The 14,151-nt window shown below is 57.9% G+C and overlaps 2 protein-coding genes across 2 annotated transcripts in view; one reads left to right on the plus strand and one right to left on the minus strand.

The window, feature by feature from the left end:
* Positions 1-7,441, minus strand: part of LOC114005314 (uncharacterized) — a 64,604-nt gene extending 57,163 nt beyond the window's left edge. Inside the window, exons 1-2 of the mRNA XM_027766685.1 lie at positions 7,355-7,441; positions 2,451-2,816 (exon numbers count right to left, since the gene is read on the minus strand). Of these exons, the coding sequence (XP_027622486.1) occupies positions 2,451-2,816; positions 7,355-7,441 (453 nt within the window). The remainder of the gene's footprint in view (positions 1-2,450; positions 2,817-7,354) is intronic.
* A 1,256-nt stretch (positions 7,442-8,697) lies between these two features.
* ANO9 (anoctamin 9) overlaps positions 8,698-14,151 on the plus strand; it is a 21,469-nt gene continuing 16,015 nt past the window's right edge. Inside the window, exon 1 of the mRNA XM_027766686.1 lies at positions 8,698-8,778. Coding sequence (XP_027622487.1) covers positions 8,773-8,778 — 6 coding nt within the window. The 5' untranslated portion in view covers positions 8,698-8,772. The remainder of the gene's footprint in view (positions 8,779-14,151) is intronic.

Raw genomic sequence — 14,151 nt, forward strand, 5'->3', positions numbered from 1 at the left:
GCGCCCCCCCGCGAGCCCGGGCTTCAGGAGCCCGGCCGCGCCGCTCCCCGGGACCCGCGGAGACAGCCCTCGCCGCCCCGGCGCAGCCCCAGCGCGGAGCTGGGGGAGAGCTCTGCGGGAGACCCTCACCAGAAGAAGGTGTTGGTGCCGTCGTCGTAGACCTCGGACTCGGTGCTGCGGGGCGCCCCTCCGCTCGCCCCTCCGCATTGCTCCTGACCCCGAGCCGCTCCGCCCGACGTCTCGACCCCACGTAAACCGGGTCACGGGCGCGAGCGCGCAGCGCACGTCGCGGGGAGCGCTGGGAAGGGGTCGCGGCGCCCGCCCTCGGGGTCTCAGGAGAGCGGGCGGGGGCTGGCCAGGAAAGGGTGGGCGGTGCATTGTGGGACTTGTAGTCCGCGCAAACAGGAGCGGGCGCGGGGCATGCCGGGCCTCGTAGTCTGGCGTCACTGGTTGGCAACAGTGCTTGCTTGGAAAGATGCCGCCTAGTTGCGAGGTAACCGTGGCAGCATCCCGGGTGTACCAGGATGCCCCAGCGCCGCAGAGGCGCGGCGTTTCCCCTGGCTTCTCACTAGTCGCTCCAACCCCTCGGCCCCTTCCAAAACGGACGGACGTGGACCTGGCCAAACTGTCCCTTTTGGGGCTTCCCAGCCTTCATTCCACGTGCCAGCAGTAGCTCCAGGACTCCATCCACTGGTCGGCGGCTAGTTCTTCCGCGGATCGCGTGAAACTGGGCGGTCAGAATAGTGCGGACATGGTTGACTCAAATTGTTCATAGAGATGGGCCCTGATTTTTTTTTTTGTTTTGAGAGGTTTTTGCTATAGGGCGCGTCCGCTCGCCAGACAGACAGAGAGAGACAGAGACAGAAAGCGAGAAATCACCCCCCAGGGGGGATGGTCACGCCGCAATCCCTTCTCCTCCATTCTCCTCTGGGGATCTTGGGCACGCACGCACACGCGCCCGGAGTGAGTTCTAAGCCACCGGGTCCGGGACGTGAACCGCGGTCCACTACGTGGGAGTCCAGTGACATAGCCATTACGCTAACTGCTGGTTCCCAAGGGGCCCTGATTTTTAAAAATAATAGTCCAGGGCTACTTTGAAAAGCAGTCTGGCAACTCCTCAAAGGGTTAAACAGAGTTCCCATGTGACTCGCAACTCCACCCCTAGGCTTGAAAACACCTATCCACACCAAACTTACACACTTTTATAGCACTAGTTACAGTAGCTAGAATGTGGAAACAACACACTGTCCGTCAGCCCATACACACAAAGTGGCCAATTCGAACTGCGGGAAAATATTGGTCACAGAAAAGAGTGGTATAGACCTGATACAATATGGGTGGACCTTGAAAACATGCTCAGTGAAAGAGGCCAGTTGAGGAACCAGCAGTTGGCGTAATGGCAATGTTGCTGGACTCCAATATAGTCCACCGCTGTTCGAGTCCCGGACCCGGTGGCTTAAATTCATGCCGGGTGTGTGCACGTGCGCAAGATCCAGAGAGGAGAATGGAGAAGGTATTGTGGTGTGGCCATCCCCTCGAGGGGTGATTTCTCGCTTTCGGTCTCTCTGTGTCTCTCTGTCTGGCGAGTGCACACGCCCTATAGCATAACAAAAAACCCCTCTCCAAAAAGAAAAAAAAAAAAAAAAAGGAAAGGAAAGAGGCCAGTCCAAAGACCCTAGTATTATTTGACCCAGTCATATGAAATATGAAATGTCCAAAATAGGTACGTCTATGGAGACGGAAATAAGATTGACGAGGAGAGAGAGCTTGTGGAGTGACTGCTCCAGGGCAGTAGGCTTCTCTGGGGGTGAGGAAAATGCTCTAAACCGGCTCTGACGAGGGTTGTACATATCTGAATGTAGTAAACCCACCCAGCTGCTCACTGTCGAGTGAGTGAGTGGGTAAATGGTGGTGGCGCGTGGATACGTCCAGCTCAATAAAGCTAAACTGTACTTCCCGACTCCCACACAGCCCCACCCACCTCGCCCGGCCCGATTGTGACGCGACCTTGCATCTCACTCCCTGATAGGCCAGCGGGCAGGCTGGGCGGTCCCAGGAGCTGCCTCCCGGAGTGAGCTGCTCCGCGTTCGTAGGGCGGGCGGCTGCCGGCTGCCTGCCCCTTGACCTACCCTCTGCCCCAAGTCCTGGCCCCATCCGCCTACAAGGGGTGTGCAAAGGGTTGCCTGGTGGTTGGGGCAGCCAGCTCCACTGTAGCAATTCTCCGGGACAAGTGAGTGTACAACTGGGTGGAGACCAAGCTGGAGAGGGGAGCCTGGGCTGGACCTCGGTCCCGATCCTGAGGGCAGTGGGGAGCCATTGCGGGACTCTTCAGTAGGAGAGAGGTATGATGAGGTCGGCCTAACCCTGGCTGCGTGGGGCAAGCAGGGCGTGTGGCCGCCCCGTACTGGACTGACTGCATAGCTTGACACAGAGGGGCGGGCCCACTTTACCGGGGAAGTGATGCTGATGTTCCCAGCAGTCAGTCGTCCTCCCGCCTGCTTCCTACGGCGTTCCTTCTCCCACCCCAGCCGGTGGCGCTCACAGTCCGGGCGCTCTCCGAGTGGTGTTGGGATCGTTTCCTGGGAATGGGTGATTTTCCCAAACTGCGCCGAGAGCCACCGAGGCAGAGCGGGGAGACCACCTCCTCTCGAAGGCGCGGAAAAAAGAGGACGTACCAAGCTCCTCGGGGTCCCCGGCGCGCCGGGGACACTGCCCGGAAGGCGGCCTCTGGCAGGTGCAGGGCAGGAGCCTCCGGGCGTTGCCTGAGACTCGGCACAGCCAGGGGCGTGGTCTGGAGGTGCCTGGCCGGGACCGCTCTGCTCCGGACGCGCAAACCACGTGTTAGTTAACAATCACTACCCAGCTCTGGCCACGTGCCAATAAGAATTTACAGCGCTTTACGAATCCTAGCTATTGGGATCTTAACACTCCCCTGGGTGCCCCCTCTTTTTTCTTGAGAGAGAACGAACGGGAAAGGGAGAGAAACAGAGATAGGCGTTTTTGATCAGGTCTCTTTGGGAAGAGATGACCTGCAGCCTCCCGACCTCCCAGTTAGGTAGCCGCACCAGGCGTGTTCAGGTTGGCCTGGGTCTACTTTTTCTCTCTTTCAGAGATGGAGGAACTGTGACATAACATAGAACAACATAAAAGTTGGGGACCCACTCACTGGACTCACTGGGCACCTTCTTCCCCATTTAGAACCCTCAGCCTCTCCCCATACTCCCGCACTCTGCAGGGGGGGGGCTCTCCTCTACCTACAGCTTTGCACCTGGGGCCTGATACCTTCACCCACCCATCCCTGGCTTGACCCTCTAGTTCTCAGAACTCCCGCCACCAGGCTACGGAAGTGCTCACCCCTGCCACTCAGGCATGCCTGGGCTGGCGGGGTCCTTGGCAGCAGGTGGAGACAGGCCAGCCTGTCATGGAGGTGAGATCTGGGAAGACTAGTGGTTTGTGACTGAGGTGGCTGAGTGGCAGGTGATAGGGACAGCAGAGCGGCTTTGAGGATGTGGTTCACCGTGGTGCCCTGAGGCAACAGGACTGGGGGGCTCCCCTTCTTGGGGAGGAGTGCCTGGAGCAGAACCCTTCCTCAGCTGCTTAGCTGCCTGCCAGAAGCCGGAGGGTGCTGGAGCAAGGCAAGGGCATTCAAGGAAACGGCCAGTCCCTGCCCTGCCTGGCCCGGGACAACCAGGCCAAAGTTCACATGGGCGTGGCCCGTCCTCAGTTTCTGTAGGCTGTAAAGTCACATCAAAGTGGGAAAGCGTGAAACCTGGCAGAAATGATTTCTAAAAATACCTTCACTACAAAGGGAAAGGAAGCCGGTACCTCGTAAAGGAACAATGGCTTTATTTCCAATAATGTGGCAAGTCTGCAAGGTGAGTCGCAGGAAACTCACCCACCACACACCTGCCGCTGGGAGTTTTCTCAGGCTGACGAGGGAGCATGGACAGCAGGACTTCCCGCGCAGCCAAGCGTGGCTCTCTGCTCCCTGAGACAGGAACAGGAACTGCTAGAAATGTAAGGTCGGAGGTGTCGGGGGTAGTCAGGGAGACAGAAGTGAGGGGCTCAAGTTTCTGACCCAGTGGTACCACTCTGGTGACAGGCAAGGACAGCTTCAGGCAGACCCAAGGGACACAGGCCCACCCTAGGAGAGGGGTCTCCCTTACAGGCCCCTGAGGCTTCCCTAGACAAGCGCTGTCAACTGATAGAAGCCATAGCCACCGAGGTGCCTGGGACCAGTCCAGGCGGATGAGAAAGGCAGGTTTTTGGAGGCACCGGCTCAAGCTGATGCCGTGTGGCCTGTGAGAAGAGTTCTGGGGGAGGCAGCAGAGTACCTCTGGCCACGTGCAGGCCGTCAGGCTGGGAGGGCAGACCCCTGCAGGACCGTGAGCGCAGAGGTGTGGGCAAGGTGTCCTTGCCCACCGGGGACACTCCACAGCCCTGGTTGGCATCACCCTGACCTCCGTGGGGTGGCCACCAACTCAAAGGAGACAGCGGCAGTAGGGCACTCTGGACGCTGCTGCTGGGCAGGCTGAGGCCACATGGGGGTTAGTTCCTGGCCCCTCTGAAAAGCCAGGCACTGTGTAGCACACCGGTAGTCCCAGTGATGCAAGAAGCTGACGCAGGAGGTTGGTAACAAGTGAGACCCTACCTAAAACACCACATGCACACACACACACGTGCACACGTACACTTCCCCGGGTGTCCTCCCACTCACCCACATTATACACTCACACACACACACACCCAGATGCCATACACACAGACACCATATACACAACAGGTGCCATACACACACACAGACACCATACACACACCCAGATGCCATACACACACACAGACACCATACACACAACAGGTGCCATACACACACACACCCAGATGCCATACACACACAGACACCATACACACACAGGTGCCATACACACACACATACATCTAGACACCACATACACCCAGATACCATACACACACTCCCAGCCCCCCCACATATATGCATGGATCACACACAGCCCCCACACATATATGCATGGATCACACACACACAGCCCCCCCACATATATGCATGGATCACACACACAACACACGCATACACAGAGGGAATGGGGGGCCTTCTGCTGCACTTTGGCCCTCCCAGGAGGAGTGTGAGTGGGTGGGCAAGGTCTCTGGAGTCTGACAAGGAAAGGGGAGCAGGGTCCAGGGTCCACCAGGGAGGTTCACGTGGGCCTTGACTGAAGTTCTCCGCCAAGGCAGGGCAGGGCCAGCTCTGCCAGCTGCCGGGCAGCTGGGTCACGTGGGTCACCAGGGGCTCATCTAAGGCACTGTCCCTTCTTCGCTAGCTGCATTCAAGACCGGAGGCCAAAGAGCAAGGCCGAGTCTAGGGGAAATGAAGTTTATGATGGTAGACTTCAGTGTGAAGATAAAGTACATTTAATAATAAAGCTTATAAAACTGATAATGAATTTGTGGTAGAAAATATGAAAAAAGTAAACTAGCATAAGGAAGAAGAGCATTTCAGCACGTTCACAGTGGTAAGCCAGTAGAAATATCAAGTTATTAATCTCCAGTATTTCAATGCAGTTTAACTTACTGAAATAAACAAAAAATTTTAAACATTTGCAATATTTTTAAAATTTAACATAAGCAGGTCCAATGTTCTATTAATTCTTTGACTACATATTTTTATGGCTCTTAATCAGCATGGCATATGCAATACCAGATTTGCTTAGATATTTTCCTATTGTGCAACATCTAGGTGGCTGGCAGTTTTTGCTGCAAAGGATATATTTTAATTATTTTGCATTTTTTTCCCTTAGGACAGTTTACAAAAAGTTAAATGAGAGACCAGCAGTTGGCGTAATGGCTATGTCGCTGGACTCCCACGTAGTCGACCGCGGTTCGAGTCCCGGACCCGGTGGCTTAAACTCACGCTGGGTGCGTGTGCATGCATGCCCAAGATCCCGAGAGGAGAATGGAGGAGAAGGGATTGTGGTGTGACCATCCCTCTGGGGGTGATTTCTTACTTTCTGTCTCTCTGTCTCTCTCTGTCTTTCTAGCAAGCGCACACGCCCTATAGCAAAAACCTCTCCGAAAATAAATAACTAAATAATTTTAAAAAGTTAAATGAATGCTCCAAAGTTAATATTTTTAAGGCTTTTGAGCCAGCTCCATAGTAGTTAAGGGATCCCACATGATTACTGATTACAGTTCAAATCCCAGACTTGGTGGCTTGAAAGAAACAGAGCACATGCATACATGCCCCAAACCCCAACAGGATGGAAAAATAGAAGAGAAAGGGTGACTGTGACCACACCCTAATGGGGGGCACTTTCTCCCCTCTGGCAAATGCACAGCCCTCTGGTGAACGAAGAAACAAATAGGGACCAGCAGTTAGTGTAATGGCTATGTCGCTGGACTCTCATGTAGTCGACTGCAGTTCGAGTCCCAGACCTGGTGGCTTAAACTCACGCCAGGCGCGTGTGCATGTGTGCCCAAGATCCCAAGAGAATGGAGGAGAAGGGGGGACGGCTGCGTGTCCATCCCCCCTAGGAGGTGATTTCTCGCTTTCTGTCTCTCTGTCTCTCTCTGTCTTTCTGGTGAGCACACGTACCCTGTAGCAAAAACCTCTGCAAAAAATTTAAAAATAAATAAACTAAGGCTTTGGATACTGAGTCGCTTTCTCAAAGAGCTGGATCCATTTCCTTTCTATTGGTTTGCCCGAAAGGTCATAACATATTTTTTCCACGTAAAAATTCACGACTTTTCCAACATCCTCATGGACAGGACCAGGTGGAATCTGCCCTCCATTCTGCGAGTGAGTGTAGGTACTTCCACTGGGGGGTGAGGCCTGCTTTCATCATGTCCTCCTGCTCGCCCCAGAGACTGGAAGCACTGCCCTGGCTGCGAGGGGCTGTGGCTTCCACACCATGGCTCCCTCATGTGGAAGGAGGACATGAAAAGGAAGTTTCTGGGGCAGGAAAATTGGGAATGCCAAATACAGTCCCTGAGAAAGAAGGCTGCCCATAGACCTGCAGGGGGAAATCCATGGCGCGTCAGCAGACTGTTCTAACATGACAAAACTGTACATCTCCCAGGGAGGCTGAGTTGGGGATTGGGGCGGGAGGGCGCCATTTGTCACAAGGAGAATCTCAGGCTGGTTGGCCGCTAGGTCTGGAGTTTGGGCTCCTCCCGTGCTCGCTCTTACTGATTCTGTTTCCGAACCCTAACTCAGCATTCACGGGCCTCCGGTCTGCAGCAGAGCCTCCTGGATGTCCCCAGCGTCCTAGTTCTTCCTTACGGAAAGAGATCACACTCCCCAGGCTTCCTGGCAGTAAAATGTGGTCGTGTGACTCACCGTGTGGAGTGTGGCACCCTCCGTTATCACTTTCTCTTCCTGTTGGCTGGAATGGAGATGTGATGTCTGGAGCTTGTGCAGCCACATGGTATCATGTTAAAAGGATTCTGGGTCCTTGTTGACTACGGTTCCTCATACTATTCCTGCACAAATCAATTCCAGACTTCATTTACAGGAGAGAAAAAGTACACAAATTCGTTTGAGACACTACTTTTGGGGGTTTTCTATCATGCAACTCTGGATGCATTCCATCTGACTCTGCTCCATTGGAGTTGCAAAGATCCCGTGTCACAAGTTCCCTTCATCTTTGCCTGCTATACTTTGAACAGGGTCCCAGGTACTGTCGCGGACTGCCAGAGGGTCTCCCCAGCAGAAACGTGTGTGGGGCTGCATTACACCTTCAGCCTCCGGCGACTCGAGCAAACACCCGCCAGCCCTGAGCTGCAGCAGCTCCATGCTGGGCTGTAGCATGCTGCATCCCATGATGGCATGGGTGCTCCCTGCCCTTCAAGACACAGTGGGTGCTTGCGGCCCACCCCAGCACCCTGGTGCTGTCAGCATTTCCTGCCTGCTAAGCTCTGTGCTACATCTCTGCTTTGAAACAGTTTCAGAAGTGGCCTCCTCACTGTGGATAAGCCTCAGCCACCGCTGACTGCCTGGTGCCCCACTTCCCTCCCAGCCCCGGTGTCCTCGGGGGCAGTCCCACAGGACAGTCACTCTCCGGCCACTGGGAGTCTTCCCGGCTGCTGCCCCTGGCCTAGGCTGCGCAGATCTTGATCAGGGCCTGGGGATGAAGGGAGCCCCCTCTGTCAGTCGCCCATGCATGTACCTAGGGCCTGCCACGGTCCCCAAGACCCTCAGACTCCCCAGCAAGGGCCCACAAAGGGTTCAGGGTGGGAGAAGACACTTTATTTTGGGGGTGTGTTTTACTCTCTGTCCTTGCTCCACTTCCCTCTAAGGGGACCAACACTGGCTTTGGTGGGAGGTCAAGGGCTGGCTCTGGAGGCCACCTGGGGATGGTGTGACCCGGTTAGGGAGAGCTGGCGAGTGCTCACCTCTGTTATGGTCGCAGGGCTCCCCCTGGAAGAGGGACAGCAGTAAACCCCCCTCACCCCCAGCCGCAGGTGGCGTCCAGTTTGGGGAATCCCCTCCCGCCTCCCCTCACACCAGCCCCCATTATCGGTTCCGAGGAAGGGAGGAATGTTGAGACCCTCAGAGACCCAGCCAGGGAGGTTTCTGAGCCCGAGGCCGCCGGCTCCTCCCTGACTGTACCGGGCGGGGCGGGAGGCGCAGGAGGGGAGGGGTGAGCCCACGCGGAAGTCAGGTAGGACGCGCCTGCCAGCTTCCCTCGCTGGCAGCCACTGCGGGACCCGCCGCAGCCCGGAAGCCCCTTGACCACGGAAAGCAGCGCCGCCAGCATGAAGGTGAGCGGGTTGGATCCCCACTGCGGGGGGGCCCTCCTGCCACGCCCACCTGCTCCGGCTGCGGTGCAGCCTCACCTGGAAAGCACCTGGAGGGTTCCTCGCTGCCTTCCAGACCTGGTGAGGGTAGCCAGAGCCCAGCCAGAGCAGAGCTGCTTTCAGTCCCAGGGGGCAGGCCAGGGATTGGGATAGGACCCTCCGGTCGGGTCCGTCCCAGAGGTGCGTCCCGGGATTCTGTGAGACCTGGGGCTGCTCAGTGGAGTCAGTGCAGATGGGGGAGCCTGTTGCCCTGCCTTTCTTCCCCAGTCCACCACCCCAGCTGCTGCTGAAGACCCCCAGACCTTGGCTGCAGCTGGCCCTGACCCGGAGGGAGCCCAGGGCAGGCTGACCTGGGTTGGGGAGGCCCAGGGTGGCCCGCTAGACTATAGATCCTCTGCACCCTAGGGCCCTGCCCCAGCAGAGGTGGGGACCACTCCAGGTGGCTGGATTCTGATACTGTGTTGGGGGCAGAGCACGAGGCTCTGGGGGTGCAGGGATATCCAGGAGGACATAATTTCTCCCTTCTGCCAGTGAAGAGGTCACCTGGGGCTGGGGCCAGTGCCTGGGAAGTCCCAGGGAGGAGCCCCACAGTAGGATGCAGAGCGAAACCAGCTTCCCACTCAGCCTCCCCTGGCCTGGGTGTGGGCCCAGCAGTCACCTCTCGCTTCACCCCTGCCGGGGCCCATATGGCACCCTGGCTGCTCAGGCCAGCACGTGGCTGTCCCCTGAGCTGACCCAGAGGTTTCCCCACCTGCCCCTTCCTCCCATGTCAGCCCCAGATGGGGGTAGGGGAGACTCGGGACTGGGTCAGGGGAGGGGAGCAGCACCTAGTTTGGTGTCAGAGCATTGGTCCTCAGAAAAGGACAGGAGCAGGCATGGGGAGGACGCGGTGGCCCCCTGATGGTGCGGGCAGATCCCTCCCGTGGGCCTAGTGCCCCCGCTGGAGTCTCAGCTCTTCAGCTGCTGAGCCCCTACTCTAGCACAGACTCCAGCTTGGCCTTCGGGGTGGGAGGGGACGAGGTTTTCGGGCGTCCTGTCTTCTCGGATCTGGCTTCCACCCACCTCCAGCCTCGCCTCCTGGCAGCTTCTCTCTTAGGCTTTATGCTTCTGCAAAGCTGCTGTGCCAAAGACCGAGTCCCTGGGTCCGACCTTGGGCCTTCCTGTCTGTCCTGGGAGCGCTGCGCCCCTCGCTCATTCTCTGCCAGCCTCACGCCCTGCAAAGCTGAGCTCCTGGCTACCTCGGCTGCTGAGCAGGACCTGCCCTCCAGCCCCGTGTCCACCTGCTCCACACGCTGCTTGTGAGGGTACCTCAGTCTGCCTCAGTGCCTGGCGATGGAGAGAGGGAGGGAAAAGGAAAGTGTGGGCTGACAGGTGGCAGCTGGAGCAGGGGGGAGTGGGCAGGGAGAGTGGTGGCGACCGGCTTCAGGAGCGTGCAGGAGGATCTGCTCAGGGAGGCTGGGCAGAGGCGAAGCCCTGGCTTGGCAAGGATAGGCCTCTGTGTTTGCACACAGTAGTGGAGCTAGGAGGGTCCCCTTGCCTGCCAGACGATGGAACTGCCAAGTGCTAGGCAGGGCCTGAGGGCCCAGAGCTGTAACCTAGGGGTGTGATGTGGCCCAGGACCAGCCGGCCATGCTCAGGGACGTGTGCAGCTGGGCTGAGGTCACATGTGACCTGACTCCCCGGGCCTGGTCAGGAGCTGGGTGGTGGTCATCTGCACAGGCACCCCCTCTGCCCTCCTGTGCCCTAGAGGCTGGGCTGGAAAGGGTGCAGATACGGACAGGGATGGACGAGGCCTCCAGCTCTGGTTCCACTGCCCCTGGCCCTGGGGGCTGCACACTGGGTGTGTGGCCCATGATGGGTGGGGGTGTGGGAAGGAGGGGGGTAGGGCGACAGCCGTCCCAGTGGCCAGGTGTGTTGTTTGGTCTATCCTCTTCCTGCCTGTGAGCACCTTTAGGGTGACTCTGTGAAGCAAGGGTGTCACCCCAATGTGTAATGAGGAAACTGAGGCACAGGGAGGGTTGTGACAGCAACGCCAGGCCCGGTGGCCATCTGCCCAGAGACTGTGCCAGTCAGACCTGTACACAGCAGCACTGGGCCTGAAGCTCCAGGACCCCAGGCAGAGTGTGTGGGGATAGCCCTGTCCCTGCCCTGGGGATGTGGGACCCTGGTGGCCCACACGGCTTCCTGGATGTGGAGCTCAATGTGCTGGGGACACAGGGACCCTGGACACCTGGCCCCGGGCACACTGCACAACAGTCTCCTTGGGTGGAGGTGGGGGCAACTTTGGCTGAGACCGGCTCCCATCTGAGAAGGCCAGAGGGCTGAGAGCCTGGAGTCCTGCCGTGTCGGCCGAGGGCCAGTGAAGCGTGCCACTATAAACGCTGGCCCTGGAGGACAGACCGATGAGCAGCCCCATCTTGGGCTGACAGGGCAGCCTCACCACCTGGTGCCTGTCACTGTGGGGTAACAGGGGTCGAACTGGGGACCTCGGACGTGGCTGCTTGAGTGGCTGTTGTTCATCACCAAGGGGCCACTGAAGGCAGCTGGTGACGGGATGGCTCCATAGTGGGGCCAGTGCCTGCTGGCTACCTCAGGGGGCACCCCTCCACGGGTCCTGGTCACACCCCAACCCCCAGGGTGCCAGTCAGCAGTTTCCCAGAGGCGGCATGATGCCATTATGGGGGAGGGCCCTCGGTATCTGTTCTGGGACCGACTTGGGACCACCTTCCATTCCACTGACAGTTCTGATCCCAGGCCCCTCCCTGTCTGGAGCCCCTGCTCTGCTCCTTCCCACCTGGGGCGCTCCTCCGTGTGGGGCCTTGACTACTTTAGGGAGTCTAGCTCAGCCTCTGCTAGAGGAGCTGGGGTCCTGGGCGCGGAGGCTGGGGAAGGGCCTCCTCCAGGCTGGAGGTCAAGCGTTTCTCCGACACTTCATTTGACACAATGCTTCCTGGGCCCCTAGGGTGGGCAAGCCACAGAGCTGGAGCTGGGGCCAGGGACTCCCACGACCCGACCCCCTGCTGTCCAGTTGAGACCTCCTTCTTCCCTGATTCCTGCCCCCTCCTGGCATGTCTGTATGTGGCCTGCAGGTTTCTCCTCTGCCCAGGATCGGGGGAAGTTTCAGGTCCACACCTGAGCACAGGTGTCTGTCGTGGGCTGTTGGCGCAAGGCCAGGCAATGCCCAACAGTCTGGAGTGGGAGGAGGAGAACGTTGGAGGGAGGGTTGGCTGAAGCAGAAAGAAATGCCATTCTAGGAGGAGGAAGGACAGGGTGAGTTCATGGAGCAGCGGGGCAAGACGGGATTGCGGTGTGGCCTTGGGGCCCGGGGATGACATCTAGTTCACTTCATCTCTGACCCAGGCAAGCACCTGACGCCCGGGAGCCTCCCGCTCCCCGCAGTGGGATGGCTTTGTGGCTGCGTGACTGGGGCGGAGGGGAGGAAGGGTAGCAAACCCGGGCCCTGTCTTGGAACTAGCAGCTCCTGCCTGGCCTGCCTGTGGAGGGTGGAGGATGGGGGTTGGAGGAGGATTGCAGGCTTAGCCAGCTGAAATCAAGACCAGACATCCAGTGAAACGGGATTTCTGATAAATGGTATGTTTAGCGTCAATTTGTCCTGTGCTATCATTGCGCTATACTTACAAAGTATCGGTTTCTCTGACATTCAGCTGTGACTGGGTGGCCTGCAGTTTACCTGGCAGCCCTTAAGACCCACCTGGCTGGAGTAGTTAAGGGAGACTTGCTGGAGGAGGAATGTGAGTGGGGAGCCGGAGGGCCTGCGGTGGCAGGACCAGCGGGAGTGAAGGATGGGCCTGGACCATGGGCAGGACAATGGCAGCAGGGCAGGGAGCAGGGAGCAGGGGACGTGGGCTAGACGGAGGCTCCTGAGCCGGAGGAGGTGCTGGCCCAGGATGGGAGGGGAGGCGGCAGGGAGGCTGACCCAGAGCCCAGTCCAATGGGGTCCCCTAACCTGCCGTTTGGGTAAGCAGCTTGACTTTGGACTAGAGTTACCAGGGTGAGGGGTGAGGCAGGGTGGGATGGGATCTGCCCCGGACTGCCCCTTCCCCCTTAGTACCCTGATGCCATAGGGACCGCAGGGTCCTGTGCCTCCCAGGGACCGCCAGCTGGGACGAGGGCTGGGCTGAGGCCGTGGGTGGGGGTCCCTCTCACCGTGTGGGGCTCGGCATGGTTGCCAGTGCTGTGCTGGGGCCACAGGACATCAAACGGGCCACATAAAGCCCTCGGTGTCTGGCTGGGTTCTCAGCTCCCAAGCCAGCATCCTCCCCCTGACAATCTGACATGCCTCCTGGTGGGGGCTCCTCCCTCTGCCCCTCCATGCATCTGAGCTCTCCCTGACACGCTGTGTTTGGAACGAAGTAGAGAGCAAAGGTCCCTGCTCAACCAGCTCCGACCTCACTGTCCTCATCAACCCTCTTCTCCCCTCACTCCCACCTCCTCACCTGGGCCCTGCATGTCCCAACTTCTGCTCCCCAGGAGATTCTAGACTGCCAAGGGGCCCCCCGCGGTCACAGAGTCTCAGCCTCCAGGTCCCTTCCTTTTGCTCACTGAGAGCAAAGGAGAGCCCACCACCGCAGCCCCTGCCCCAACTCCCTGTAGCTGTTGCCTCCTCCTTTGTACTGCAGTGTTATTCCTAAAAAAACCCTTAAAAAAAAAAGAATTGTTTTATTTAACTTTATTTATTATTATTATTATTATTTTGAATTTTGACCAGAGAGAGACACAGAGAGAGGGAAAGTGAGAGAGCAAGCCACCTGGTCTGGGACTCAAACCGTGGTCGGCTATGTTGGAATCCAGCGCCTCAACCACCACACTACCTGCTGGCCCCAAAAGCCTATCTTTACTTTTTAGTTGCTTTTCACTTTATAAAAAGCTTATATGGTCTAGCTGTGGTGACGCCCACTGCTAGAAAGCTCTGCAAGCTGGAGCCCTCGGGAGACCCAGGTCCCTCCCTGGGGCCGGGTGCGGTGGCGTGCACCTGCGGTCCTGGGCCTGGGGGAGGCCAAGGCAGGAGGCTCACAAACTCAGCTCTGTCCTGAGCAGCACAGCGGAGCCCTGCTCATCTCCTGCCTCAGAGCGCAGGTGTGGCGGTGTGCAGACAGGAGTGGGAACTGAGGCCCAGTGCCTTCTGGGAAAAATGTTTTCTGCTGCAAGAAAGCATCTGAGGTTATGCTTTTTTATTTTTTTAAGAATTAATTTAATTTTATTTACTCATTCATTTATTCTTATTTGACCAGAGAAAGACACAGAGAGAGAGAGAGGGAGGGAAAGTGAGAAAGCAAGCCACTAGGTTCAGGACTCGAACCATGGTTGGGCATGGGG

Source organism: Tupaia chinensis, unplaced genomic scaffold, assembly GCF_000334495.1.
Source record: "Tupaia chinensis unplaced genomic scaffold, TupChi_1.0 Scaffold143624_1, whole genome shotgun sequence".
Classification (NCBI taxonomy): Eukaryota; Metazoa; Chordata; class Mammalia; order Scandentia; family Tupaiidae; genus Tupaia; species Tupaia belangeri.